This window comes from Eucyclogobius newberryi, unplaced genomic scaffold (assembly GCF_026437365.1).
Source record: "Eucyclogobius newberryi isolate DKJ021-1_F unplaced genomic scaffold, fEucNew1.0.hap1 SCAF_2, whole genome shotgun sequence".
In the NCBI taxonomy this organism is placed as follows: domain Eukaryota; kingdom Metazoa; phylum Chordata; class Actinopteri; order Gobiiformes; family Gobiidae; genus Eucyclogobius; species Eucyclogobius newberryi.
The window spans coordinates 39,753,263-39,779,005 of record NW_027315834.1 but is presented as its reverse complement, the minus strand read 5'-3'; the positions used below and the strand labels follow the sequence as shown (position 1 = coordinate 39,779,005).

General features: G+C 40.5%; 2 protein-coding genes across 3 annotated transcripts; both read right to left on the bottom strand.

The window, feature by feature from the left end:
* Window positions 1-6,009: 6,009 nt before the first annotated feature.
* camkk2 (calcium/calmodulin-dependent protein kinase kinase 2) lies at window positions 6,010-17,572 on the bottom strand. Of its 2 annotated transcripts, XM_072455284.1 has the most exons (17): window positions 17,317-17,572; window positions 16,727-17,056; window positions 16,090-16,137; window positions 14,222-14,275; window positions 12,665-12,716; window positions 12,433-12,566; window positions 12,309-12,345; window positions 11,937-11,958; window positions 11,743-11,831; window positions 9,757-9,956; window positions 9,593-9,646; window positions 9,440-9,513; window positions 9,281-9,368; window positions 8,796-8,927; window positions 8,613-8,716; window positions 8,433-8,486; window positions 6,010-8,019 (listed from the first exon to the last, which is right to left on the bottom strand). In XM_072455284.1, exons 1-17 carry the CDS (start codon window positions 17,521-17,523, stop codon window positions 7,947-7,949), a joined length of 1,752 nt encoding a protein of 583 aa, XP_072311385.1. In that variant the 5' UTR covers window positions 17,524-17,572; the 3' UTR covers window positions 6,010-7,946. The 2 variants fall into 2 exon arrangements, with proteins under 2 accessions (XP_072311385.1, XP_072311387.1); XM_072455286.1 differs by lacking the exon at window positions 8,433-8,486.
* Window positions 17,573-23,561: 5,989 nt separating this feature from the next.
* Window positions 23,562-25,471, bottom strand: snrpd3l (small nuclear ribonucleoprotein D3 polypeptide, like). The gene is made up of 3 exons (XM_072453903.1): window positions 25,310-25,471; window positions 23,877-24,069; window positions 23,562-23,754 (listed from the first exon to the last, which is right to left on the bottom strand). The coding sequence occupies exons 1-3, from the start codon at window positions 25,469-25,471 to the stop codon at window positions 23,690-23,692; spliced, it is 420 nt and encodes a 139-aa protein (XP_072310004.1). The 3' UTR covers window positions 23,562-23,689.
* Between the last annotated feature and the right edge of the window lie 272 nt (window positions 25,472-25,743).

The window sequence follows — 25,743 nt, the reverse complement described above, 5'->3', positions numbered from 1 at the left end:
CTTGCATTTATTTTGGTCATGATAATGGGGACACAACATTTCAATAACGTCCCTTACCTGGCCAAGATTATCTGGTTTCTGGTGATTATTCAGGTCGCAATATAAATGTACAAACTAAAAAAGGACTATCGTGACAGTCGTAGGCATGAATAAGTACTACTAAAAAGTAAACATATGCATCAACAATGGTGAAGCTGTAACACTAAAATGTGCTCGTCTTCATGGAGATTATTCCTTTGAGTTTAATGCCATACTGTGGAACATTTCAGTCAAAGCAATGACAAACATCCACCAGAGAAGTTACACAGTGCATCTTTAAGGACAAGGGTTCAAGCAGAGGCACAAATGAAGCAGTTATGTGCACAGAAAATGAGGGCGAAACTGTATTATCGATATAGTAAAAAAAAGAAAACTGAACTATCTTCCTACAAAACGCCTTTGTCCAATCACATTCCTCTCATCTTTCCAGCTTGCCAGGTTTGGTTTTTGGCAACAATGAATCCAACATTTTCCAAGACAAACCACCAATCAGTCTGAAATGTCTGAAATAGTGTGATTCGCAAAAGGCTCAGTATCCTCTCCATCAAAAGACATTGACAGATTTAAGTCTGGCTTATTATTATTTTCAATTATTGACCACTTCAGCTGAGTATATTGGTGTTGTTTTCAAAGTCCCTCTGTCATCCAAGTGTGTTGTGTGGAGAAAAGGTTTCAAAAGGTGTCATCCAAGCTCACTTTTGTGTGTTGACGACCCCCAAAAAGCGAATCATTTTGTCAGACGTGCTTCAGCTGAGAGGATGGACGGAGGCTTGCGGCAAAACCTCTATAAGAGCTATGACATTCTACACTTCCTCTTTCTGAAAATAGGCAACTTCTGCTTCAAATTCCAAAACAACACTGGCCTACGCTTCAAAGATTATGCAGAAAGTTTACAGCGCACACCGTGGTTATTTACTCTTTTTTCCAGTCTTGTATTCGCTTTCTAGTGCTCACAGTTCTGCCCATGTGCAAAGTGTTTTTACCTGTAGTACCATAAACGCTTCCCATTCGTCCATCTTTAGTTGCATTCGATTTTTCCGTCGACATTATGTGTTGGGTGGGAGTCAATGGGGGTCGTCGCTAAAAGCTTTGCGCGGTTTGACTGGCAGAAGGGTGCTTTTATTTGTTTTGGATCTCTCTCGCTCTCTGATTTTACAGTGCTGGACTATTGTTTGCCCAGTACAGGCCTGAGTCACGTACAACTTATTTTCCAACGGCAGAAATTCGCCGGTTATACAAGATATCCCACTGTTGAGCCCCTCTATGCCCACAGAAGCATTAAGCTGCCACAATCCTGCCCTGGAGAGCCGCTGTGTTTTTTCGCTGACATGTTTGGAAAATCACAAAACGCTTTTCATTGGAAGCGGCGGGTTACAGTCCTGTACTGTACGTGTGTCCATGTGTCGTCAGTCAGTGTCGTGATCCTGTGCATTTAGGTGGAGCGGGCAGTGATGGGATTGTGAGAGGCACCGACTCAGGAGTTTGAGAGAGCGTTTGTGTTTGTTTGTTTGTTTTTTCTTCAGGAATAAACAGAGCAGTTCACAGGAAATCTAATTAAAGATGCAAATGTATCATAATTTTGACTCTGCCTTTTATTATTTACTCAGAAGGCTCTGATAGTTCAAACAGACATACATTTAACTGTTAAAACTGGGCTACTTGAGTCTTTTTTGTGTGTGTAAATGAGTGAATGTTGTAAAAGCAGCACTTAATCACAAAATGAACTGCACGCCTTCTGCTTGGGTGCTTCGCCCCAGTTGCACTTCCATGTCTGAAAAAGCTAATACAGTGCATATAAAGGGTTTGTGAGAGCTGGGGAGGAGCATAATAGTCTACTTTTTCCTTTTGTGAATATCAGGTACCCCAGCTTTAAATGAGGTGAAATAATATTAATGATGCACTGGTTTCATGGGCACTTAGATACCACAGTTGCTTTATTCTTTCACTCACTCCTTACAATCAATCCTCCTCTGCCTCTGCCGCCGCAGCTGCCCAATGGCTGATTGGCAGGAATATGGCTGCCAATTAGATCTGAATGGAAATGGATGCTTAATCAATTGGTCATTATTTGTACCTTTCACGTGATGTCATCAACATACCTCATACAAGATTTAGGAATGTTCTTCTCTATGTTAGACCCAAATAGATGAATTAATTTGTAAGTTGAAGGCTGCCATAATCGCTGTTTGTTACTAAATGAATGAACTGAATCTATCTATCTAACGTTTTGCTATCTTATTTTTACAGGCAAGTGAGAGTGTTTGTAATCCTATTACAGAGTGTAGCTCCTATTACAGTACTCTTTACTGGTGTAAAGGTTCTACAGTCACAGCTGAACCTGTTACCAGAGACACATGCAAGTGTTTCTCCTTCTCAGTTCATGGACAGCCCATGTCTCATGTGCAGCTTAAACCTCCCAGGCTCACTGAGCTGCAGAGGCTGCACTAGCACTGATTGGTGCAGGAGTCTTAGGTAGTGTACATTCAGATCAGAGAGAGGCTTTTTAGGTTTATTTAAAGCTGTTTTTTGTCATAAGATCTGGAAGCCCTTGATAAGAGAGTCATGTGAGGCTCATTCTACTTTCTGATTGGATAATTGTCTCGAGAACAAAAACACCAGATAACAGCAGTAAACAGCTTGTACATCATGTCATCATGTTTGTAACTAAGAATAAATCAGCATTACTCTTATCAATAAAAGCTGAATATGATTTCAACTGTGACCTTGTATCCGTGGACACAGATAGTTCATGTTTATGAAATAAAATTAAAATATCAATTCTACCCTCCCGTTAAGATCACAAAGAGATTCTTTTGCATGAGTTTTAACTTCAGCTAGTTTTGCAGACTTAAACCCAAGTAAAGAACACATTAGCAGTGTACAGTGTAAATGTTTTCTTTGTCACTCTTCATTTTCTGTTTTCCCACATTGAGATAATCTATGTGGGTTTGGATAAAAGACAGCTTGAAGTCAAGTTTTTAGATGGGCGCACTTCTGTCACCAATTATCCGGGGAACACTTACAATTGGTTTGTAAATCCATGTGGTGCGGACAAAACTCTTAACTGAAAATAACCTCAACGTATCCAACTTCTATCCATCTGTACATGGCAAATTATTCAGTTGATTATTTTATACATTTTTGACAAACTGCCAACCATTATAATGGCATGAGCCGACTCTTTTCTCACAGAATTCTTGAAATACACAACATTACAAGTTTATCAGACTCTGACCAGCAGCTGAGAGTTCATACTTGATGTAACTTCCAGACTAGTGTGTGTTATACGTCTAATTCAGAGTGACTGGTGTGTGTTATAAGTCTAATTCAGATAAGCAGACGGACGTTTTGAAGTTTAAAGGTTTCATATCAGCGTGGGCCAGAAAAACTGCACCTGTGGACTTCTGCTCCACTGCACTGTCCCTGCTGCATTCAACTGTTAAGGTCCTTTAACTCCTCTTACATACAACAACATATATTACCACTATTATACAGAGGCGGAGAGCATACCGGGAATTTGTACTCAAGTAAAAGTACAGTTACATGGCTAAAAATGTATTACTTGTACATACAAGTACAGGTTTAAAAATCTAGTCAGAAGAGTACAATTACCTAATCTACTCAGTCAGGAAACATGAGCATTTGTAGTTAGTTACTTGATTAGGCTAAATAATCAACAAAGAAGACACATTCAAGTGTTTTCTGGTCAGACTGTGATCAAAATGACCTCTCCCATGGTGCACTGCTGCAAGTCTGAGGCCTTATTTTCATAAATCTAATAATAACTGGAGTTGGATTAGGATCTGAAAAAGGTCATGGTAGAGCTTTCTTTATTAATCCCTCATGAGGACCACAGAGCTGATAAATTGTACCTACTGTGCATGGACAAGTGTCCAAGAGGTAAAAGGGCAAGTTGCTGGTATAAGATCAGTTTTAAAATCTAAGTATGTGTGAATATTGAGTATGTTTAACACCGACACCTTTAGGAGGTCTGCCTATTCCTCCACAGTTAAAGTAGTGTTGTATTAAACATTTTGATCTACATTATCCCTGGCCCTTGTTTAGAGCTATGGTGCCAAAGTGTTGTCCTATTTTGGACCTTGTTGGGCCCAGGAGGAGTCCTCTAAAAGACCTCCTTTATATTGTTTTCACTCAGAATCATGCATTACAGGGTATAAAGCCGCTTGAGCCACAGTATGTGTCCATCTCCATTTTCTCTCTTGCATAATAAAACTCCCACATTAGTGTCATAGCTGCTTTGTTGTGAATCAAACAGGGGTAAATGAGGGCACAAGTGTTTCGTAAGTCTTTACTTTTCTTTGAAGATCAAACCAACACAGAACAGGGCTGCAAGTCAGAATGCGAAGACGCTGAGTCGAATCAAATAAACAAACATGTTACAAAGACAGACTGGTTTTCCTTTGTGGCTAATTTTTCCCTTTTTGATTCACATTATTTGCCAAGGGTATTCATTCATATTCAAGTTTGTTGAGCTAATGTTGCTTTTACCCAAAACATGCACAATCGGTCAAATCCTCCAGTTAAGGTTTTGACCAAGCCCAACTCCAGACGTGGAGGTCCACGAGCTGAGCTGGTTCTTCTTCTCCCGAGTGGCATTGAAGGATGGGCCAAATGCAGAGAATACATTTCCCTATTGGTCGTCAAATATACTTACCTTACTTTTCCCACCATGAGGCTGAAGGAAATGTAACACATTCAGGCACCGTCTGTGAAGTGTCTTACCCAAAGACACAACAACAGCAGGTCAAAGCTTTAGACATTATGTCAAACAAAATAATGTAATAAAAAATTGCCACTTAAAAATAGTCTCTCACAGAATCACTTGTCACATGTAAAGTCTCCCACCCGTCTGATTGTATGTTTGTGTCTGGTCAAAGGTGTGTGTGAGGCTAGTAAATGCTTGGAGCTGCTCTGTACCTGTGTGCTCAGTATCAGTAATGTTCACAGAGTGCTGAGCCATCACCTCACTGCTTAGCTGCTGTGTTTCTGCCACAGGGCCAGAGTGTGAGTCGAGCCTCCAGCAGGTAGACAATGATGAGTGAAGCAGTGATTGAGTCTCCATCAGCACTTTTCCCCTGCTGAAGTCGGGCTGTGTGTAGTACAGTACACAGAGAGGGGAAACAAAGATATACAACGCATACAACAGACGCTTCTAATGTGGTAGAAAATGGGATCATGGGATCATGTTTTAGTCCTTTTGTGCTTTGTCGGCAAATCAAGATCCTAGCAGATGATTAAAATGTGTATGCATTTGAGGCTCTGGCTGGAAAAGCAAGGGTCAAATGTAGACACATTTCCCACAGGGAATGCTCATTTTGTGGAACTTAAAACTACAGTAGATCATCATTTTACATTGGAAAATGCAATGTTGCTCTATCACGGCTTAGTAATGGTGGTTTTAAAGAGGAGCTTCGCTTTGTCATAGGGTAATCTTGCTGTAACAAGCAGCAGAATTTGATTCACCATCTTTTTATTTTAGAATAATGGCTACTGTACATTTTTTAACCCAATTTTGTGAATAATCATGAGTAAGGCGCGGTGGGCAGGCATAGGGGGTAAGTGGAAACTGACATTTTCTGAGCACTCAAGCCTGAAAGTCAGGACAACATATGATTATGTAAACATGCACGACTCATACAAAATACAACGTTGAGTACAAATATGACGAAGGATTGAAAGCTCATAAAGTGTTTAGTCCCCTTTAACCTAAAAAAGACAGTTACTCAAGTAAGACACACATGGATCGTAAGAGTTTGTTTTTTGAAGTCATGAGTCTAATAAAAATGTTTACTTAGTGTGAAAGGATTATACCCAAAATTGCACTGCCTTCTTTCACTTCCATGGTCATGTCAGTCTGGCAGCTTGGACAGTAAGATACTCAGAAAGACAGTGAGTGCTTTCAAAAAGGTCTGTTAGCAGAAGGGAAGAAAACACAAAAGGTACACGATGTGAAATGCAAAGGCTTACACTCACTGAGAATGATAATGAATTTGGATTTTCTTGTAGCACAGCACAGCCTGGTGGCCACTTCCAGAATGATACAAAACTAACTTGAAAGGCAGTGTTATTTTATTCAAATGAAAAACCAGATACAAGTTTTATAGGAGTAAGAGAGGTCATTTTTGGTAATGAAATCCTTTCGTACTGGATATACAGAGTGTGCTTATATTGGCATGCAGATGGGCTAAAGTGGCCCCATACATAAAATACCCTATGTAAATAAAGTAAAGAACAAAAAAAAATTCACTTATCACAGACATTTTAATACATTTTCTTTATGGTAACTCAAATGTGTAAAACCAGGAATGTGATTATTACAGTTCAAATTTGTGACTTAGCTTTAAAATTAAAACAATAAAAAGGAAATTTGTGGGATAAAGTACAGTACAGTGTGTTTTCTGGAAAATCAGTGCTAAATTGTCCCACAAAAAGCCCTACTTGTAGTAGGAAGAAACATTTGGTAAAAAAAATGAAAATAGAATTGATGACATCCGTCCTTGAGGGAAGATGACAATCTTACAGAATGTATACTTGCACCAGACAGAAAAAGACACTTCTTGTGCATAGTACTTAGTCTTAGAAAGTCAACCAATCATTTCATGAGAAGTAGGAATATGCAGTGAGATACACTGCCCGATTGAAGTGAGATACAAAATCTCTTCTGCATTCAACACGTTGTGCTGATGTACTTGATGTGGAAGCATTATAACTATGTCAATAGCTTAATATTAATAAAGAAAACAAAAACAGAAAAAGAACAAAATCTCTGATGTGGGGATAAATGCAAATAATAAAAATAAATATAAAAAAATGTGTCAACAGTTTACAATACTTCGCAGATATGTCATGCATAGATATGTACAAAGTCTGCAGCTGCACTATGTTTTGCTCAAATGTGGTTAGCCTAAAGTCTTTAAAGGTTTGTCTTGATTACACTTTACAAAAGTATTCACAAATAATGTGTTTGGTGTTCTAAAAATGTGCGATTGACTTGGTACCTTGTTAAAATAACTGAGAACTAAACTAAGAACATTCACAATTTCAACAAGTGGTTTGTCAGTATGACACAACCAGTATGCAATAGGGAATTTAACCAATAACCCAAATAACAGGCTACAAGGTATATTTGCACCGACAAATTCTATTACATTTGTATTGTAAAAGGTGAATGTAAATATGATGCAGTTCTTTGAAAAGCTGTATTGATAATAACACGGTTTTAAGATAAAGCATTCTATTATTTTGAGAATTGAGTAAGACAAAGCAAAATTTGATATAAAACGTGATAGATGATTACTTACAAGTCGCTTATAATGTGCATTTTGGGAAAGCAAAGACATGCATCCTTAAGTAAACATTTTTTGTAACTTCCCTTTTGCATTTTGGGGAGAGAAAAAAACTGTACAAAATGTCCTCAGAGAAATCCGGTCAGGCAGAGCCACGCTGAATGACGCAACGCAATCATTTTAAGAGTCAAGTCTAGACGTTCACCGAGCCGTTTCTGCTCTGCCCTGGTTCCCTGATAGTGTGTAAACAACACAAGGAGCGACACTAGGAGCAGGACTACAACATGAAAACTGTACAGTAGAAGCCTGAGACGAAGCATGCGAGTTCTGGACGAGCATGCAGATTACGACAAGGAGAGTGGGTTCACGACGGGGGCTGAACGGAAGTGCAAGAGTCCTCCACACACGATGTTTCACAGTCCTTCAAGCTCGATCCAGCAGTTCATAGAAACTCTGAGAAGGTCGTCAAAGTGCATTCGCTGTTAAACTTGGGCCTGGTTTCTGTCAGCCCTGCGTCCACCTCTTGTGTGTGGTGGGCTGCCAGTGTCAAAGCGAGAGTAAAGGGGTGTTGTGTTGTGTAGTTACAGGCTGAGGAAAGCATCAGGAAAGAACTTCATCCTCTCCCACGTAGGGCAGCTCCAAACTCTTCATGCTATCACCACTGTCTTGTTTCCTAAGTAACAAACGGAGGCAATACAAAAATAACTGGACTGCCACGCTCACTTTGATCCATCCATTAAGTCTTATATAATGCAAAGCAGCAGGAACCCCAGCAGGCCGTCAGCACCAGGACTACAGAGGTGATGTCAGATGTGTGCCAGCCATGCCAGGGCATCCTTTTGGCCAATCATAATAAAGCAGAAACAAGCTTTTACGGTTTACTAAATTATAGAGCAATACATTATTATCTAACACTGCAAATGCATGAACTGTCAACAGATTGTCAGACCAAAAACTACATAAACTAGACAATGTTGGAGCGGAAAGTAGAAACCGGTTTAATTACAGGTTATCATTGAAGACTTGAAGACAAATGTAAATCTGTTGATAGTCATTTGCACTGTTTGTCCCAGTGAGTCTGTTTACCTTCTTCTGTTACAATGAATATAGCAGTACCTCACTTTGCCTGTTTTGGCTTTACTGGAAGGCAGGAGGAGAAAGGGAAAGTGTAAAATCTTCACACATAATATTTGCATTGTGTATTTATATATGTGTATGCAACCGAATTTGGATGACAGTACTTTAGAGAATGACTGAAACACTCACGTTAGCGTCTGTCTCGGAGCACACAAAGTATTACGGTCTTCTTTACGACTCCAATCAAAGGGATTCCCAAAGGAACGCTTCCTCAGCATAGTTCTCACCAGAATCTACAAAACACAAACACATTTTATGTTATTTGCTACTCATCAAACCTCTTAATGATCCTAAAAAGGTTTACAAACTCACCACAGTAGCCAGACTGGGGATATGCTTCACAGAGTTTTCCACCTCCTCCTCAGTCACTTCAATCAGAGTACAGCAGTTATCGTCCTCAGGAGGTAGAGGCTCTGCGCCATGCCTCGTCACCCAAGGGTGCAGCTGAAACAAGAAGACGGAAGAGATTGACAGATAAATCATCTACTGTATTTTCCGGACTATAAGTCGCACCAACCAAAAAATGCATAATAGAGACGAAAAAACATATATAAGTTACACTGGAGTATGAAATGCGGTTGCAAGTGTGAAATAAAATAAAGTCACATATAAGTCGCTCCAGAGTATAAGTATATAAATAAGTATAAGTCGCACCCCGGCCAAAACTATGAAAAAAGGTGCAAATTATAGTCCGGAAAATACGGTATTTGTTTTTTGTATTTTCAAATTCTTGTGGGTAAAAACAACAATATGCAATGCCAATAGCTTTGATAAACCAATAACATAAAAAAAAACACCTTAATTTGTGGAACAGTTATCCTCGTCTCCGGGTTCTTGTCCAACATTTTCAGAAGCAGATCTTTCAGGTCATCAGATATGTCAGCACTAAGAGAGGAACAAGAACATCTGTATATCTGTATGCAAGTAAATAATAAAGTAAAGAGTACGGTACTGACTTTTCCGGTAGTTCCACTGGTTGTGTCTTTATCTTTTGATGAAGACTGAGGATCCGCTCATCCATAAACGGACACTGTTGATGAATTAGAAAATAATAATAATAAAGTTTCTTTTTAGGGTAAAACAAGGTATTAAAATGCCATATAACGTACCACTCCAAAAACAAAGCAGTGAAGTGTTATTCCCATTGCCCACACGTCCAGTGCCTAGGGCACAAAATATGAAATTATATACAGGAAATTAACAGCTCCTGTTTTTGCAAGACAAAACAAAGACACCAGAGGGCGCTGCTTCATTTTTTAAAGACTGCCTTTACCTTTCCTGAGAAATTCTTTCTGGTGTCAGAGAGAGCCTCAGGAGCGAGGAAAGCTGGTGTTCCGACTGTACTTGTCAAGAGCGCATCAGCGCCCTCAAACTGGTTACTGACACCAAAGTCTGCTATTTTGATGTGTCCATCTTCTCCCACCAACAGGTTTGAGGGTTTGACGTCTCGGTGGATAATCCTCTGATAATGCACTAGATGCAAGAACAAAAGGCATTAATAACGCATTTGTGGCAGGTAGGGTGAAACTGTTATTGCTTAGCTTATAGCACTGGGTTAAGAGTTTAGTTAAGTTAAAACAGAGATGTGCTATTGTTATTAAGGTAAATTAAACAGCACAGTCACTTCACATTTGCAAATATATTATATTGTTGATTTGATTTGAAAATGGCACATCTGCTTGGGGCTTTTTCTGGCTCCCTGGTGCCATTCCCTCCCATTCTCACTCGTGACTAGTCTCCTAGACGATTTGTTTGTGCTAAACCTCTCCTTGTGTGCTGAAATGCATTAACAGCCACCGAGGTAATGTGAAAGCCTTGTGGGTGGCAAGACTCAGGCAAAGGAGAGGCAACGACTTGTTTTAATGGCAGGCTAGAGCTGTTAGGCAAAGGCAAACTGGCTTACATTTTTAACAGGGCATAATTATAAGTAACTTAAAAAATTGAGTTAATTTCTGAAAATACTACTAAATTACACTTTATTACAAAATAATGCTCTTTATTTCTACAACAGGGTGTCGCTACACTTCTCTTTACATCTGCATGAGGCGACAGCAGCATCTGAACAGGCCTGATAAAATATAACTTGAATAGAAACCATTTGAAGACAAACATCCCCCTTCTCCACCCCAACTAAAACACACCATTTAATAGTCTCATGAAGCTAATAAGCTTCATGAGAAGCTATTATGCCCCTCCTTGAACCGCCACCTTAACGCGGGGGAGGGGTTGGAGCGCCCCCCAAATGACCCCAGGAACTATGTTGTTGGGGTCTTTAAGCCCCTGGTAGGGTCTCCCAAGGCAAACAGGTCCTAGGTGATGGGTCAGACCAAGAGCAGTTCAGAAGCCCCTTATGAATGACGAGTGCTACAACGAGGTCAGTTACATTGCCCGGATTGGCGTTACCGGGGCCCCATCCTGGAGCCAGCCCATTGGTGGGTGGCGTCTGGTGGCCAGGTCTTTCCCCACGGGGCCCGGCCGGGCACAGCCCGAACGAGTAACATAGGGCCATCCTCCTGTGGACCCACCACCTGCAGGAGGATCCGTAAGGGGCCGGCACAGAGAGATCTGGGCAGTAGTCGATGGCAGGGGCCTCAACGTATAGATCTCCAGACACAGAAACTGACTTTGGGGACACGGAAGGTCACCTCGCCTGAGCTTGTGCAGGAGGTTGAGCGGTATAGTCGGCCTCACCTCCAACCACAGTTTGGGCTCTGGAACCCATCTCCTCGAGAGGGGCTGGACGGTCCACTTCTCTGGTGTTGCCCGCGGGGAGCAGTGCTTCACCAACACCATATATGGTGCTGGTGGAGACCTGCTGACCTCCACTGGGGATGTCACTGGACGGTGGAAGGAATACTTTGAGGACCTCCTTAATTCCACTGTCACGTCTTCCGAAGAGGAAGCAGAGACTGAGGACTCGGAGGCTGACTCCATCACCCAGGCTGAAGTCACCGAGGTTGTTGGCAAACTCCTCCTAAAGTCTCTGGATGTTGTAGACTGTCTTGGCTGACACGTCTCTGAAACATTGCTGGCAGACCGGGGTGATTGTCCCTCTGTTCAAGAAGGGGGACCGGAGGGTGTCTTCCAACTGGTGTCTGGGGAGTGGGAAGTCTGGGAGTCCCTGCTTAGACTGCTGTCCCCTAGGGCCGGCCCCAGATAAGCAGAAGGAGGAAGATGGTTCCCTCTTATGAGCTCGTTTTCAGTTCTCTCGCCCGCACTTAGAGGAAGTATGAGGACAAAAATAACTTGGCCGACTCACAGTACTCGATTCCCCTGAGCAGATCCTGGAAGTAAAACCGAGCCTGGTCCTCGCTCAACGGTTTATCTGTTGGCACCTCCATCACAGCCCTGCATCAAAATGAGATGGCAAAAAACAACCAATTAGCGATCACAACTAATGAGACCAAGTTTATTCCTGAGTCTCAAACGATGATAATTAGAGAGCAAACTCACCCCTGCTTGACCAGCTCGAAGACTGACAGACACGGACAGAAGAACATGCCAGGTTAGTTTTCAATTGTAGCACCATAAATCCATCTCTGTTGTATGGCAGTTGTCAATGACTGTGAATGTAATGCCCCACTAAACCTTTTGTTTGGTCATGTTCCACACTGATTCATTATACATATTCTTAATATTATAGCCAGTTGGGCTTTTAAATAATGTATTTAGACTTGTGAAATAATTAAATAATAAAATGTATACTATGCTAAATGTTTCAAATTAGAATGACTTATATTACTTTTGGTTACAGTGTAAGTAATCTCATTCTTTTTTGCTTTTCTTCTTGATGCGCAGCACGAGTTATAACGGCCCATAACATACCCATGTAGAGATGGTCCTCACTGGGGTCATCCAAAACCTGACAAACAATGACAATGGCAAATTGCATGTAGATATGGACGATAATTCTAATTTCTTAAAATGTTACATTTGAGAGGCAACACACCTCCACAAGTTTTACAACATTAGGATGGTCCAGCTTTTTTAAGATGGCAATCTCCTGATAGACCCTCTCCAGGGGACCTTTAGGGTGGAGTGGGTGGTCAGGTGCCCCTTTTGGTCCTCGAGGAGGTGGTCTCCCTGGTAACAGTAAAAAGTAAAATGAAACATAACAGGAGATTTCAGACAGCAAAAATTTACAGCGGACGTCATCGTGACCCACGTGTCTCATCACTTACGTGGGAAACCTGCCTGTCTCATCAGCCTCCTCTTGGACAGAACCTTCATCGCCTACAAGAGTCAGAGGGATTTTCATAAGAACAAGCACACTAAGCCAACAGGTGATTCAGAGAGAATCGATGACAAGAAACATGGACCCAAAAAAAAGATGAGCCAAATTCAGCCGAGCGAGGCAGCGTCGATCTTGACAATGCACCCACTCACACTGCATTTTCCACTGAATATAAAACCCCTCGGTGCTGCTGGGTATGTAATGTTCAATGTCAAACACAAAACTTAGGCGTCTGCACAACAGAATTGTATAAAAGAGAGGACATGCGTAACTTCAACAACTTAAACAAATAACGTCAAACATGCACTATGTACAAACAGGGGTGGGATGCAATTGTTATGTAAATTAAATTTGAATATTCAGCACATCGTCTGTCATAGAAAAAACATTTGAAAAAGGCTGCAAAAAGAACTGATTAAAATAACAGAAACGTGCAGTATATACCGTACTACTTAAGTTTCAGAAGTATACTGTTAATTAAATAATGTGTCTTGTTCATTAGTTACCACATCGCTGATTAGCCCACAGCAAGCTTTCACATTCTGATTATATTCTTTTCAAAGAGTCTATGGGAAAAATCAAGGGGGATTTTACTTCGAGAACCTGAGAAGAGGACAAGACTGTTGAGTACGGCTGTTGTTGGCCCAGAAAGTCCCATCATGTTTGAACTTGAATTTATAAAGTGGCGATTCCATTAGTTAGTTGAGCATCGCATAACAGTAACATAACATATCTGGATCATATTTGAGTCTAAAGCAAAGAAATATAAACTTTGAGACAGTCTCGATCTCTGTCAGTCATTTTCTGGTATGAGCAGAATCGACCAGTGACTTGTCCATTTCTGAAATAAATAAACGCCGGACGAATGCATTGCTCAGTGAATATTTGATCAATTAGGAGCAGACCAGGTTAAATGAGTGCTGTTATTATGATGTAAGCACCAAATGTGTGACATGTGGGCTTCGACACTTGGGGCAGAGTAAAATAAGCGCCTGTCGGTGCCACACGGCTTAATGGGAAAATGCTGCCATAACTGTGGGCAGAAGACAGAAATGCTAGAGGCTTGTCATTTCACAATTAAGACTCTGGACATTTCACATCAAATCACACTCCTAATGGGATGATTGTCATATACTTGAGTGTGTGCATATACTGTATATTAGTGATAAAAGTGAGAGACATAAATAGTTTTGTCTGTACACTGGAAAACATTGCTTGAATTTAGTCATTTTCATTTAGATTCGAGTATATTTGGGTTGTCTTAAAATAACATATGCCAAAGAACAAGCATATAATGTCTTACTATGCTTAAAATAGAAAAACACAAGCGTTTTCTCACTTGAAATGAGCAGGAAAAAGTACCGGTAGCTACTACACATGAAATAAATAAATAAAAACTTGATACATTCATGGCAAATCTTATTTGAAAACAGGAAAAATAAACTCAAGATCAATATGACTGAATTCAAGCATTTATTTTCCCAGTGTCTCTGAATGGACTTACATAGTATGTGTTGTCATCTTCGTTGTATGCGAGTTTGACAACACCGTAGGAGCCCTGCAAACGAGACAAAGTGAGACTTAGCAGCTGTTAATTTCTCATGTGAAAATACGATCACACCCTCTCTGAAGAAAATGCTGTCGCTAAATACTGACGCGGAAAACATACACGTGCGAGGGGAGCGAGGGGGCCGACGGTGTGCGCTCAAAGACTACCAGCTGCTTCCAAGTGAGAAGACAGACATTCAAATCATCGCTCCCTTTCATTTGGGTTTCAGGCTGATTAGGGAAACTGGATTTGGCTTATGTTAGCGACTCGCACGCTGTAAAAAAACAGGGCCCAATTAGAAGACGATGAGCGCAAATTCATGCACAAAATTAACAGCGAGAAAGACAGAGCGACAGAGAGAGAGAGAGAGAGAGCATGTGTTCCTGCTGAGGGAGCAGACTGTAGAAACAGCCATGAAGTTACAACTCCCCAGAAAGCCACAAATCTGGATCATTATTAGATCTAATGATTCTGATATTGAAATGCATTGTAATGTTGTTGTTTGTAGCGTATGCTCAACATTTCCACTTCCTGTGTGAACCGTGTATCCTCAACTGACCCACACGAGCAAAAAACTGCAAATATTGCGCCCAGGAAATAAGTACACAGCCCACGTAACTGAAGGTTAGAGTAGATATATCTTATGAAATACACCCAACATTTCAGGCGTTTTACGTGAGGAAATAAATTGAATCTGCAGACATCCACCAAGGCATTGAGCAAATCCCACAATGGTAATGGAGCCAATTTAATAACTGCAATCCAATTTATGTATATAACAATATAATTGTTATGAGACAATCAAATTGACCAAAGTGCTGTACCAAAGATAAAACAGAGTGATAAAGTGAAGGAATTAAATTATGGAAACCGTGAAAGCCAAGGCCTCAAACTAGTAAAAAGCCAAAGAAAATGAACAAATGCACTTTAAGAAGCAATTTAAAAACCATAAAGCAATTCTAAACACAGCGTTCTCCTACTCAGCCAGTGAATGTAAACAAACTGTTTTTGAAATCTCTTATTTGGTGAATTGTCCAATTCCTTCAGGAATTCTTAAAGTCTATGGCTCTGACACAGGGGCAGTTCATGCATATGCATATGCATGCAAAACATTTATTTGATGTTTTACACCTTAAGATTGTGGACTATATATTAGATCAATACCACTAAAATATCCCATTCAGGCTAGATTGACTACTTGAGTGTGAGACAAAGGGTTAAAAACGGTGGACGAAGTGAAGGGGTCAAACTCTGGTCTATTGCAGCCTTTTGTGTGCCATTTGAGACAGAAACATGTGACATGCGCTAGTTGGGCTTAATGCAGAGTTGAAAAAGCCCTCATTACAAACCAACCACCAAAGACATTAAAAGCAATCAAATCCATTTGTAGTAACTGACCAGTAAAGACAGGGTTAGCACTTTCCTCTTATGTAAATATTAATGTATTTACAATGTAGAGCTGTCTTAGTTATCAATTGTACCTTAGGCCCTTCAACCATTTTAATCGGAGGACAAGCCAAGAACACCGAAATGCATCTTCAATTATCCTACAATGTGAAACATGCCCAGAAATACCCTCTCTCTCACATCCTCTCATCTGAGCACCAGAACCCTCCGAGAGCACTATTTATACCAGCCTTTCATCCATCTTCCAACTCTCCCATGGCCTCCTGGTTTACTCAGAGTTTAGGAAATGAGGACAGTCAGGAGAGAGGATATTGGAGCCAGTGCCTCTCATTATGTGTCCCACTTGACAGAAAGGCAGTAGGCGGAAGGGAGAAGTGAACAGGATTTTGTGAAACAGCAATGAGTGTTTGGCGTACCTTTCCAATCTCATCTTTGAGCTTGTACTGGTTGAGCTGCACACAGTCCTTGAGGAGAAGGAGAAGAGTTTCAATACAGAATTCACTGCATTTCCATTTTTACTAAAGCTCAAAAGTACTCTGCATCTTTAGCAGCTTCCTACAATGTAGCCAATATATCCAATGAAATCAAACTTGAAAAAAAAAAAAACTGTTACATGAGGAAAGTATTTATCTACATATGTTCAACAAGAAAATATTTTTTGTTGCAGATAAAAAGTCATCATTTTTATTTGTTTTTCAATTGTCAAATATGATTCAAATGATAGAATTGGTCATGTAAGAAGTCCTATCACTTCCATTCTACTGCATCTAAAGGTTTGGGGGAGAGGATCTACATGCAACTTGTCTATTCTAAATATACTCTAAGTACCGAGGCTTACCTTCATGTCCAAACAGGTAGTCTTTACCAGTTTGCTGCTTTTTAAGACAAATGCATAAATCCTAAGTACATTATAACACATGTTTAAAATGGAATACCTCTGGGTTTGTGTATATTTTGTATTGCTGTGATAATGTCAACATGTTCTGTATTGTTTATACCAATGTGCTGACAAACTCAGTGAAAGATGAGGACAGTGTTCCAGCCTGCACTTACCTGTAAGTCTATGATGGAAACACTGTGCGATTCCACTGTGGGCCTGCGGGGGAGCCGTGGGGAGGAGTGTGGGGACGTGATTGGAGAGTAGGGCAGAGAGGGGTAAATATAGCGGCCGTTTAGTCCAGGTGAGCTGCACGGTGATGAAGCTGTCTGAGAGCGCTCCTGCAGGGAAAGCTTCCTGTCCGACAGGTTCAGTCTCCCTCTTTGCTCCTGGCTCTCTGGAAGCAAAGCCTCTGTTCGTCCGACTGTGTGAGACAGCAGGTCACAGGACGAGCCACGTGGAGGGGCCCCAGGCTCTGGAGCTTCTGAACTGTCCATTTCCTCTGCCTGGGGACATTTTTATTTGAACAGTATGGGTTTTGTGTTTTACTGCATATCTATTGCAATTGTTATTATTTTTCATTTCATTTCATTATTACTAAGCCTTAACTATGGATATATATTTTAAACTGAATAAGACACTCTCTCTGTTTTAAGTCAGTTTGATTAGTGGCCACTCCATAGGTGCTACAAATCCAGTGATGATCCAAAATGTTTAGCATGAGAGCCTAAGGATGTAGCGGTGGCAGATGGTGCCAGTGTGTTACCTCTTGGTCCCCGGGGGGCCGGCTGGGCTCATACTCCGTGACCACGATGAGAGACTCCATGGGGTCCGGAGATGGTGTGAGAGAGTGGGCTCCGGCAGCAGGAGCGGGGCAGCTGCACAGCAGGTCAGGCAGAGGCTGTGAGGACTGAGAGGCCTGAGAGGGCACTGCATGACCAGAGGGCCAGGCGCTCACATGACACGGAAACATGGTGCGTCTCCAACCACCACTCCATCAGAAGGGAACAGGCCGAGGAGACATGACTGGAAGACAAGTCCAGTAGTCATGGTTTTATGAGTAAAACGTGTGTGATGGCCTAGTTTTGTCACAATACGAAGATTTCAAACTTGATACCAGAATTATAATAACAAAATGAACTACACAAGATAACCACGTGTTCTTATACTAGTCCTGATCTCATAATCATTCTAAAACTGTTGACGTTTTTTTTTTCCAACACGTTTGATACTTGTTTTACAATTAGTCCTAATGGCCTCTAGGGTCGAGGCATCTTATTTGTGCAGTGAGTCAGTGACACAAAATACAAGATAATCGTTTTTCTAGTTTGCACTTAATAAACACAAATTGCTCAAATTAAAAAAAATAATATAAAATTGTATTGGAAACTAAAAGATTAAATGATATGATGCCGAGTAACGTGACTATGACTCGTGTATTGCAGAAACGTTAGCTCCTTCACATATGTGCGTTTATGATTTGAAGAGGCTCGCTAGTGGTTGATATCAAAAATACATTACATTAGTTTATACCTCAGGGTGAGAGAGTTGCACACAGAATCTTAAGCTAAAGTGTGAATACAGAAAGAATGCAGAGGAATAAGATGATTGTGTCGACAGTCTCTGCAGCAGAAGTACAAGCAGCTCTTTCCATATTAAACTCAACTAAGACTGGACTTTTCCCATACATTCTGTCATGCGATAATTAATGCAAGATAGCACGTTAAAACACCGCTAACTCCATGTCTCAGATGGCAGATTTGACGAAGAAGCTCTTCAGCGTTTTGAAAGCATACTGTCAATTATTAATGCTGCACAACCTTGACCCTTTTTCTTTTTTCTTTTTTTTTACATACATTCAACAAGCCTCTTTCCAGCTCCACATCTACTCACCTCATTATCTCAGCCCATTATGTGTAAGAGGGAATGAGAGCACTAAATAGAGAGCGATGGTTTGGACAAGAACGTGGGTCTGAGTGGGAGTAAAATGCACACAAAAGCAAAAACAAAAGAAGATGGCCGAGTGTAGGAAAAACAAGCACTCAAAGTGGCCATCGGCGCAAAAACAACACAACGAAAACAACATACTGTTTTCAAGTGCAGTCGTCTTTACACTATTTACAATATGACAAAATGTGCCTGATCACGTTTGACTTTGATCATCTTTCATGTATATTGCCTCTTCTTGCACATAGACACTGTCAGAAGAGGGATTAAACTGGGACAAAAGAACTAATCCTGGATTAGAACAGGACTAGACCAAATCTACATCTGGACTAAACTGGGCTAAAACCAGGACCCAACATGGACCAGTGTGAACGCAACCTCAGAAACTTGAGTCATCTGCTACTTCTGAAAGTTCAATCTACAGGAAAAAGGTTGATATGAGATGCAATTTCAATACCATGAGATACATTTAAACCTTACAAAAGGTTTTTTAGATGACAATGACGCCAGGTGGTTTCAGACGTGTGGGAGCATAAACGCTAGCAGTGGTCTGATTATCTCTCATTTTAGGTTTTCCGGGTCTGCTCTCTCTTTTTCTGCTTTGTTTTTTGATCAATAATGTAATGCAATATACAAAATACCATAGCAAACATGAAAAGAAAGAAACTAAATTTTAAGAAGAAGAATTCCACTACAAGAGTATAAAGGGAAGAAAAAGAGACTGCTGCAAACGGGAGAATCGTGTCATGGATTGAAACAGACGGTCATAAGGACACTGGATACAGGCACAACAACTATGAACAGAGATGAAGGAGCTTTCATGCTGCCACACGTGTAGTTCTGATATAGATCTGACTGATAACCCTTGTATCTCTCCTGTGGACTCGACCACTGACTGCACGTCTCATCAAATCTCTGTTCTTCCTCGTGTGTCATGTCAGACTTCTCCATTTGACAGTTCATAAGAGTCATGCTGGTTCAGGCTCAGAGGAGCAGAGTCTACTCAAGCTTCAAAGGGCAGCTTTCAAGAGATACTTGACCTTTAACACAAATGTGCCCTGCCGTGTCCATTCAGGTTTAATAGCTAAGCAGGCAGGAAAAATAAAACCATGCCCTTAATTGAAACTAAATGACAGTTTTTTTTATCAACAGCAGATAACTAGCTCGAGCTACTTTGATTCATAAACAAATAATATTACATCTTCCAAAATGCGATATTTTGGACCGGGCCTGTCCAATATTTTTAATACATAACTGTATTATTGTTGCAAGATAAATCACAATCAATTAAAATTGCAATTTGAAAGGTCCTCGCAATAAACATGTTCAGTTATATTATGTCCTCCACAAACTAGAGACGTGACGATTATTAGAACCAAAAAAATAATAATTGTGACCATTTTAGAAGAAAAAATAAGTATTTTTGTTCAATATATATATATCCTAAAAGCGATTTAAATGTGAATAACTATTATCAGGCTGTTTTTGTCACATTTAATTTAATGTTGTCTTTCAGACCGTTCAGTTTGGTAAAGCCGGTCACAAACTTGAGCAATAATATGTTAGACAATGAGATTTCACTGTTGTTTAGTCACAGTCAATAATAGTGAATAATCGTTAAATTGTGATATTTTTTTAAATGAGTTTGACAGCCAGGCTCTAGGTAAAGATTACCATTATGAAAATACACATACATTTTGTGGTGTAGTTTGAGTCGTGCTGTGGTAGTAATAGTGTAACATGCATGTTATTCTAGTTTAGATGTTCACATTTCACTCTCAAATGGCCATGCTCTTCCAGGTATTTACGTGCACCGTCTACAGAAAAGTTGATTTAAAAATTGTGATTACTGGTTCGAAAAATCTATATTTTGTCAAAATGATTTCATCTGGAATATAATGCCTTTATTTGTGAAGTTATGCTTCTTCTTTGTGTTTGTGCTCGGAAAGATAAGTTGCCCCAGTGACATTAGAAAATCAGTAAAATGTTGCAGCCAAACATTATCTTCCTTTGGGAACAAAAAAGTACTAAAATCTTTCCTATAACAGTCTTTGTTCCTAGACACAGACAGTGCAGATTCAATCACAGCCTAAAGCTCTTTTAGCACAAACTCACCACAGAACAAGCTCCATGAAACAGATGCTGCCCGGCTCCAGATGCTGAACACTGCCTCTTATCATAACACCCAAGTCACATGACCTTCACAATCTGTGTCACCCATGGGTGGGGCTGTTTGGGCCTTACTAATGAGAGCGTGCATAACAGAAGACCCCACCTTCATCTACAGACTGATCTATGCAGTGGATTCGCTCCTGTAAATGGATGAGCTCTCCATTATAATCCAACTGCCATAACACATCTCAACTGAATTCTAACAAAAGAAATATAATGACACATAATCACAGTTATTTCTGCATGCGACAGTAGACATTTCACAATAATCAAAGGATCAACTTATCGTTTCAGGGCTCTTTAGTTCTTTTTCTTTGCATTTGAGAGAGAAATATAATTTTTCTGTAATATGATCAGATTTGAGCTGTAAGAGCATTGAATAAGTTATTTATGTGACTAATCAAAGATACAAACTGAGTGTTTTGTATTCAGCTGTTTATTTATACAAGTACACGTTTTATTAGCAATATTGTGCATTTAGAATTAATTGTCCAAGAGTTTATTGAGCCAGTGGCATAAATAAGTTTCCATGTTTTTGATGTTTAACTTTGATATTTTCTTCAACAATATATAGCACTGCAAAATGTGTAATGTGCCTGCAAGTGAAGCCATAAGTTCACAATAATATGATTTCTGCCATTATCTTAAATTTACCTTTCAATCTTCTCTTGATTTACTGAATACATTTGCATTTATATGAATTGTGTTGTTCTTGAATTACAAAATAAAACAATTAAAATAATAATCAAATAAATAATAATAATACAAAAAGGAGATAGTACAGAAACAGAACGTTGAATATGATGCGTTTCTAAAACGGGAAATGTTTTGTGAGACATGAAGACAACTGAATTCAAACGCAATACACAGCTAGGAATAATTGAAATGCATTACAATTGTTTTTTTGTTTACATCTTCTTTGGCATTCAAGCTTGACAGAATGGAAAAAAAAAGACACAAACAATAAGCATTATCTACGTGTAGTTGTTCATCTCCAGCACGTGCGTCGTTTCAGCGCAATTATGTGCCTTTAATTGTGGTAAATTAAAGCAGTAAACAGTGTGATTAGCGGTTAGCATTAGCATCTGCTTCCTCCAGACAGATGTGGCAGACACGAGTCAATAAGATGCTGCGGCGATGCGTCTGCGGCGGCTGCACTTGGACCGGGGGAGAACGCTTACCTTCGGGCGTCCGTGTTTGTCGTCGCCGCCGCGGGGGCACTTTCCGCTCCGGAGCTCCGTGTGTGCGGGAGCTAGCTCAGCGTGCCGCGGCCGTGTGCACGCTGCAGAGACGGGGCAGTGTTGTTGTGATGAGCGGCGGCGGATCCAGTTCAGATGGTCCCGAGACTGAGGCGGGGACTCCGGGGAAACTGCGAGGGCGGAACCGACAAAACACACACACACGGACCGCTGCGTTAAGGCCTGGCCCGGGGCAGGGCTGACATGGCATGTGTTTGGAGAACAGATTGGGTCATTTACGGCTTTTCAAATGAAACCACGCAGAGAGCGACCGTGGATCTAGAGCGCGACTGTGTTTCTGACGGAGGATTATTGCGCACTGGTGCCCTCGTGTGGTCGAACTCGGGAAGAGCGCTCGGGGATGGAATGTCCACACAAAAAAAAACGACCGTTACCATGGAAATTCGCCATGTTTGCTGTTAAGTGTGCTAAACTTTCACACAAAAAAAAGTAGACAGCAACAGCCATGGACGGACCTGATAACCTGTAGTGGCCCAGCAGTTTAACACATTTGCTCATCTGTAGTGTTAAAATACTTTTGAATCAACACCAAGTTTAGTATTTAGTGTCTTAAAATCTGAGTTCAACAATAGACAAACTGAAGCTTGTGATCGGTCTATGTGTGTGATACAGCATATAGGTCAGACAATGATCATTCATGAGGTGATTATTTCAATCATTGATTAGTTATTAGTACTCTGTGCAGCACTTTGTTAGTAAAATGTGCTATATAAATAAGCGAGTGTCTGCAGTGCCGCGGCACGCGCCCGAAAAAGCCATGTTATTCATCATCAATCATAACTATTGTGACACTTTTATGGATTTTGGCTCAGTCACATTTGCTGTATCCAACCAGGAAGTACAATTATAAACACATTTTTTTGTAAACTGTTGACAAACAGTCCTATGGTCATAAGCTTTGGGTAATGACCGAAAGAACAAGATCGCAGATACAAGCGGTCGAAATGAGTTTCCGCCGCCGGGTGGCTGGGCGCTCCCTTAGAGGGGTGAAGCGATCAGTCACACGGGGTGAGCTCGGAGTAGAGCCACTGCTCCTCCACGTCGAGAGGAGCCAGCTGAGGTGGCTCGGGCATCTGTTCCGGACGCCTCCTGGGCATGTCCCACCGGGAAGAGGCCCCGGGCAAGATCCAGGACACGCTGGAGGGACTATGCCTCTTGGCTGGCCTGGGAACGTCTCGGGATCCCCCCGGAGTAGTGGGAAGAAGTGCCTGGGGAGGAGGAAGTCTGAGAGTCCCAGTTTCGACTGCTGCTAACCCGTGACCCGGCCCCGGATAAGCGGAAGATGTATAATGTTGATAAACAGGGAAAATGTTTAGAAAAATCTCAAATTGTAGGTGCACGGTGGAGAGCGATTAGCGCTCTTGCCTCCCAAGAAGATCACGAGTCATCGATTCCCGGGCCAGACCAACATGACATGATCTCTCTGGGTGGAGTCTGGGTGGAGATAACTGTGTCCACTAAGTTTCCTCTGGGAATTTGGAAAACTGGAGGGGTACATCATTTAAATTTAAAAGATTTAAAATAGTAACTTTAGTATAAACTTGATTATGTGCAATAATGCAATATAAAAAAACAAATTGTAGAGTGCAGGTAGTAACAAAGACCAAAAATGTTTCCAAAACGATGTATTTTATTTTCATTAAAAAAATGAAAACAAAGCAATAGACTGCACAACATATGGAAAGAAATACCAATGATATCCAAGTCGGAGGGCAAACATTTTAAAACGGGTCTATACAAAAAAAAAAAAAAAAACAACGTTTATCTCCTTTTCTGGAAAATGTTGCCTCGCCCTATTCCCCCACGGCCTCGACCTCGTGCAGCCACTGTCAAGAAAATAGAAAAAGTCAAACACACAATTAAAAAGCTCTCACTTGTAGAAATGGACAATTCTCAACATTAAGACAGAACATGTGATCACAAACACAGACATGGTAAATAAACATACCCTGTGCTTTGAGAATAGCCGCTTTGCCTCTTCCAGCTCCAGATCCTTGGTTCTTATTTTTCATGCTCTTTAACATGGGGGCATTTTTCAGCATGTCTGGTAGAATCAAAAAGCGGATCTTGCTTCCACGTATGTAGACCTGTTCCAGTTGTGCCACTCTGCCATCTCGATAAGTAACTGTGATGTTGGACATCTAAAAAGAATTGGGTGGAGAAAAGGAAACTTTAGCACATGCAACAATTTTCAAATTCAAATGTTTTTAGCAGGCTTTTAGACAGAGGGCCATCTACGGGACAGGGTATTTTAAAATGTGGACGGGCATTTTTTAGGTGCAGGGACGGCCATTTTATTAATAAATCTTAGGAAAAAGGGGAATATCATTAAATCAGACCGGGAAGCATTTGACAATAGTCTGCCATTACAGTTAACCAGTGAAAATTTGCATGCTGATTGGTAGTTGATAGGAAATTTGTGCGCTTTGCTCTGATTGGCTGCCGAGCCGTGGTCCGGAGAATGCCAAAGCTACTTGTTTTTTTCCCCGCCTAGTCGGCCCCCATACAAAATTATTTGGAGCCTGGTTTTTAGTAGCATTTTCATTTGCCATATAGAGCTCAGAATTGAAAATCAAAATCCCTATTGGATTAGACTGATTGAAAAACAAACCGTGATTTCCATAATTATTTACATCGTTTAACCGGCACTAAATTACCAAAAGCAAAGTCCAGAGATGTGAAACTTTACTTTCTAACGTAGTGAACGAAAAGAAAAGGAATGGGTAATAGAATAACAAAAATCTAACCGATTAAAATAATAGTCTAATCATCAACTGGTAAATACATAGGCCCCAAAACATGCCATGAGCTGAGAACATTTACGATTCAAATTGAACCACAGTCGCGAACATTTGTAAATTTGATGGTTTTTGACCGTTAAATAATCACAAGACTAATTGCTTAGCAAATGGATAGTTGCAGCCCTAGAATGAACTGTACTGAATATTAAGTTGGAGTGATTAATTTGTATTTAAGGTAATTTGCATGATATATTGTAAAAATGCCTCAGGTTTTCCTACAGCGGACCACTCCTAGATGAATGAGGACTACATAGAATTGTAAAAAGGACGTGATTGTGTACGTTACTTAATTCAATGCAGAATGGAACGCTTACAGACCAATTTGAAGATGTTAATGACGCTCAATAAATATACGATATAAGTGTACCCTGGTTTATGTTGTGTTGCTTTTAATGGCGGTTAGCAGCAGACTGAAAAGGTGCATTTACCACCACCTACAGTAGTTGTAAGTCTTCAAAGTAAGTGTTATACACTTCTACTGTAAAACGGATGTCAAGTGTTGAACTAAAAAAAAAGGATTTTATAAAACAAAATGCCTTAAATAAGTGAACAGATACAATGATGGTAGTGAGGCACAGACCTGGCAGTTCATGTTGTCCTCGGCCTCGATCAGCTTGCCTCGGTACACTTCTCCAGTGTTTGTTTCACACGTCACGATGTGTCCCTCAGCTTCATGGAGCACTTTTATGGGTACGCCAATAGACATGTTTAAGTTCCTGCAATCAGACAAACACTTAAACATTAACAAAAGCCACAGTAAAAGCACAAAAATACAGTTTTTCAGACTTCCATATCTATTTAAACTTTCGGCCAATTCTCAACCTGATGCTAGCCGAGTTAGCTCTTTAGCATCTTCAATTTTACAAATGTATGCGAGCTTCCAAAACCCTGTGTGTTTTAGTTACATGCAAAAGATCACCTTAAGTCAAGAAAACATTTTACACAAAAGATGTAAACGCCAGATTTAATTTACTTAAGACTAAAACCAAAAACGTCGACAAAGCACAACCATGA

Bases quoted from the DNA above. Each gene is read 5' to 3' on its own strand.
- camkk2 (XM_072455284.1), bottom strand. From the start codon at position 17,523: ATGTTTCCGTGTCATGTGAGCGCCTGGCCCTCTGGTCATGCAGTGCCC. The intron at 12,346-12,432 runs GTGTGTTGCCTC...ATTGTTTGTCAG, and splicing joins ATGTTGTAAAACTTGTGGAG to GTTTTGGATGACCCCAGTGA. The intron at 11,959-12,308 runs GTATGTTATGGG...CGTGTCTGTCAG, and splicing joins TGAGGACCATCTCTACATGG to TCTTCGAGCTGGTCAAGCAG.
- snrpd3l (XM_072453903.1), bottom strand. From the start codon at position 25,471: ATGTTTAAGTGTTTGTCTGATTGCAGGAACTTAAACATGTCTATTGGC. The intron at 24,070-25,309 runs GTCTGTGCCTCA...AATTCTTTTTAG, and splicing joins AGGACAACATGAACTGCCAG to ATGTCCAACATCACAGTTAC. The intron at 23,755-23,876 runs GTATGTTTATTT...TTTTCTTGACAG, and splicing joins GGCTATTCTCAAAGCACAGG to TGGCTGCACGAGGTCGAGGC.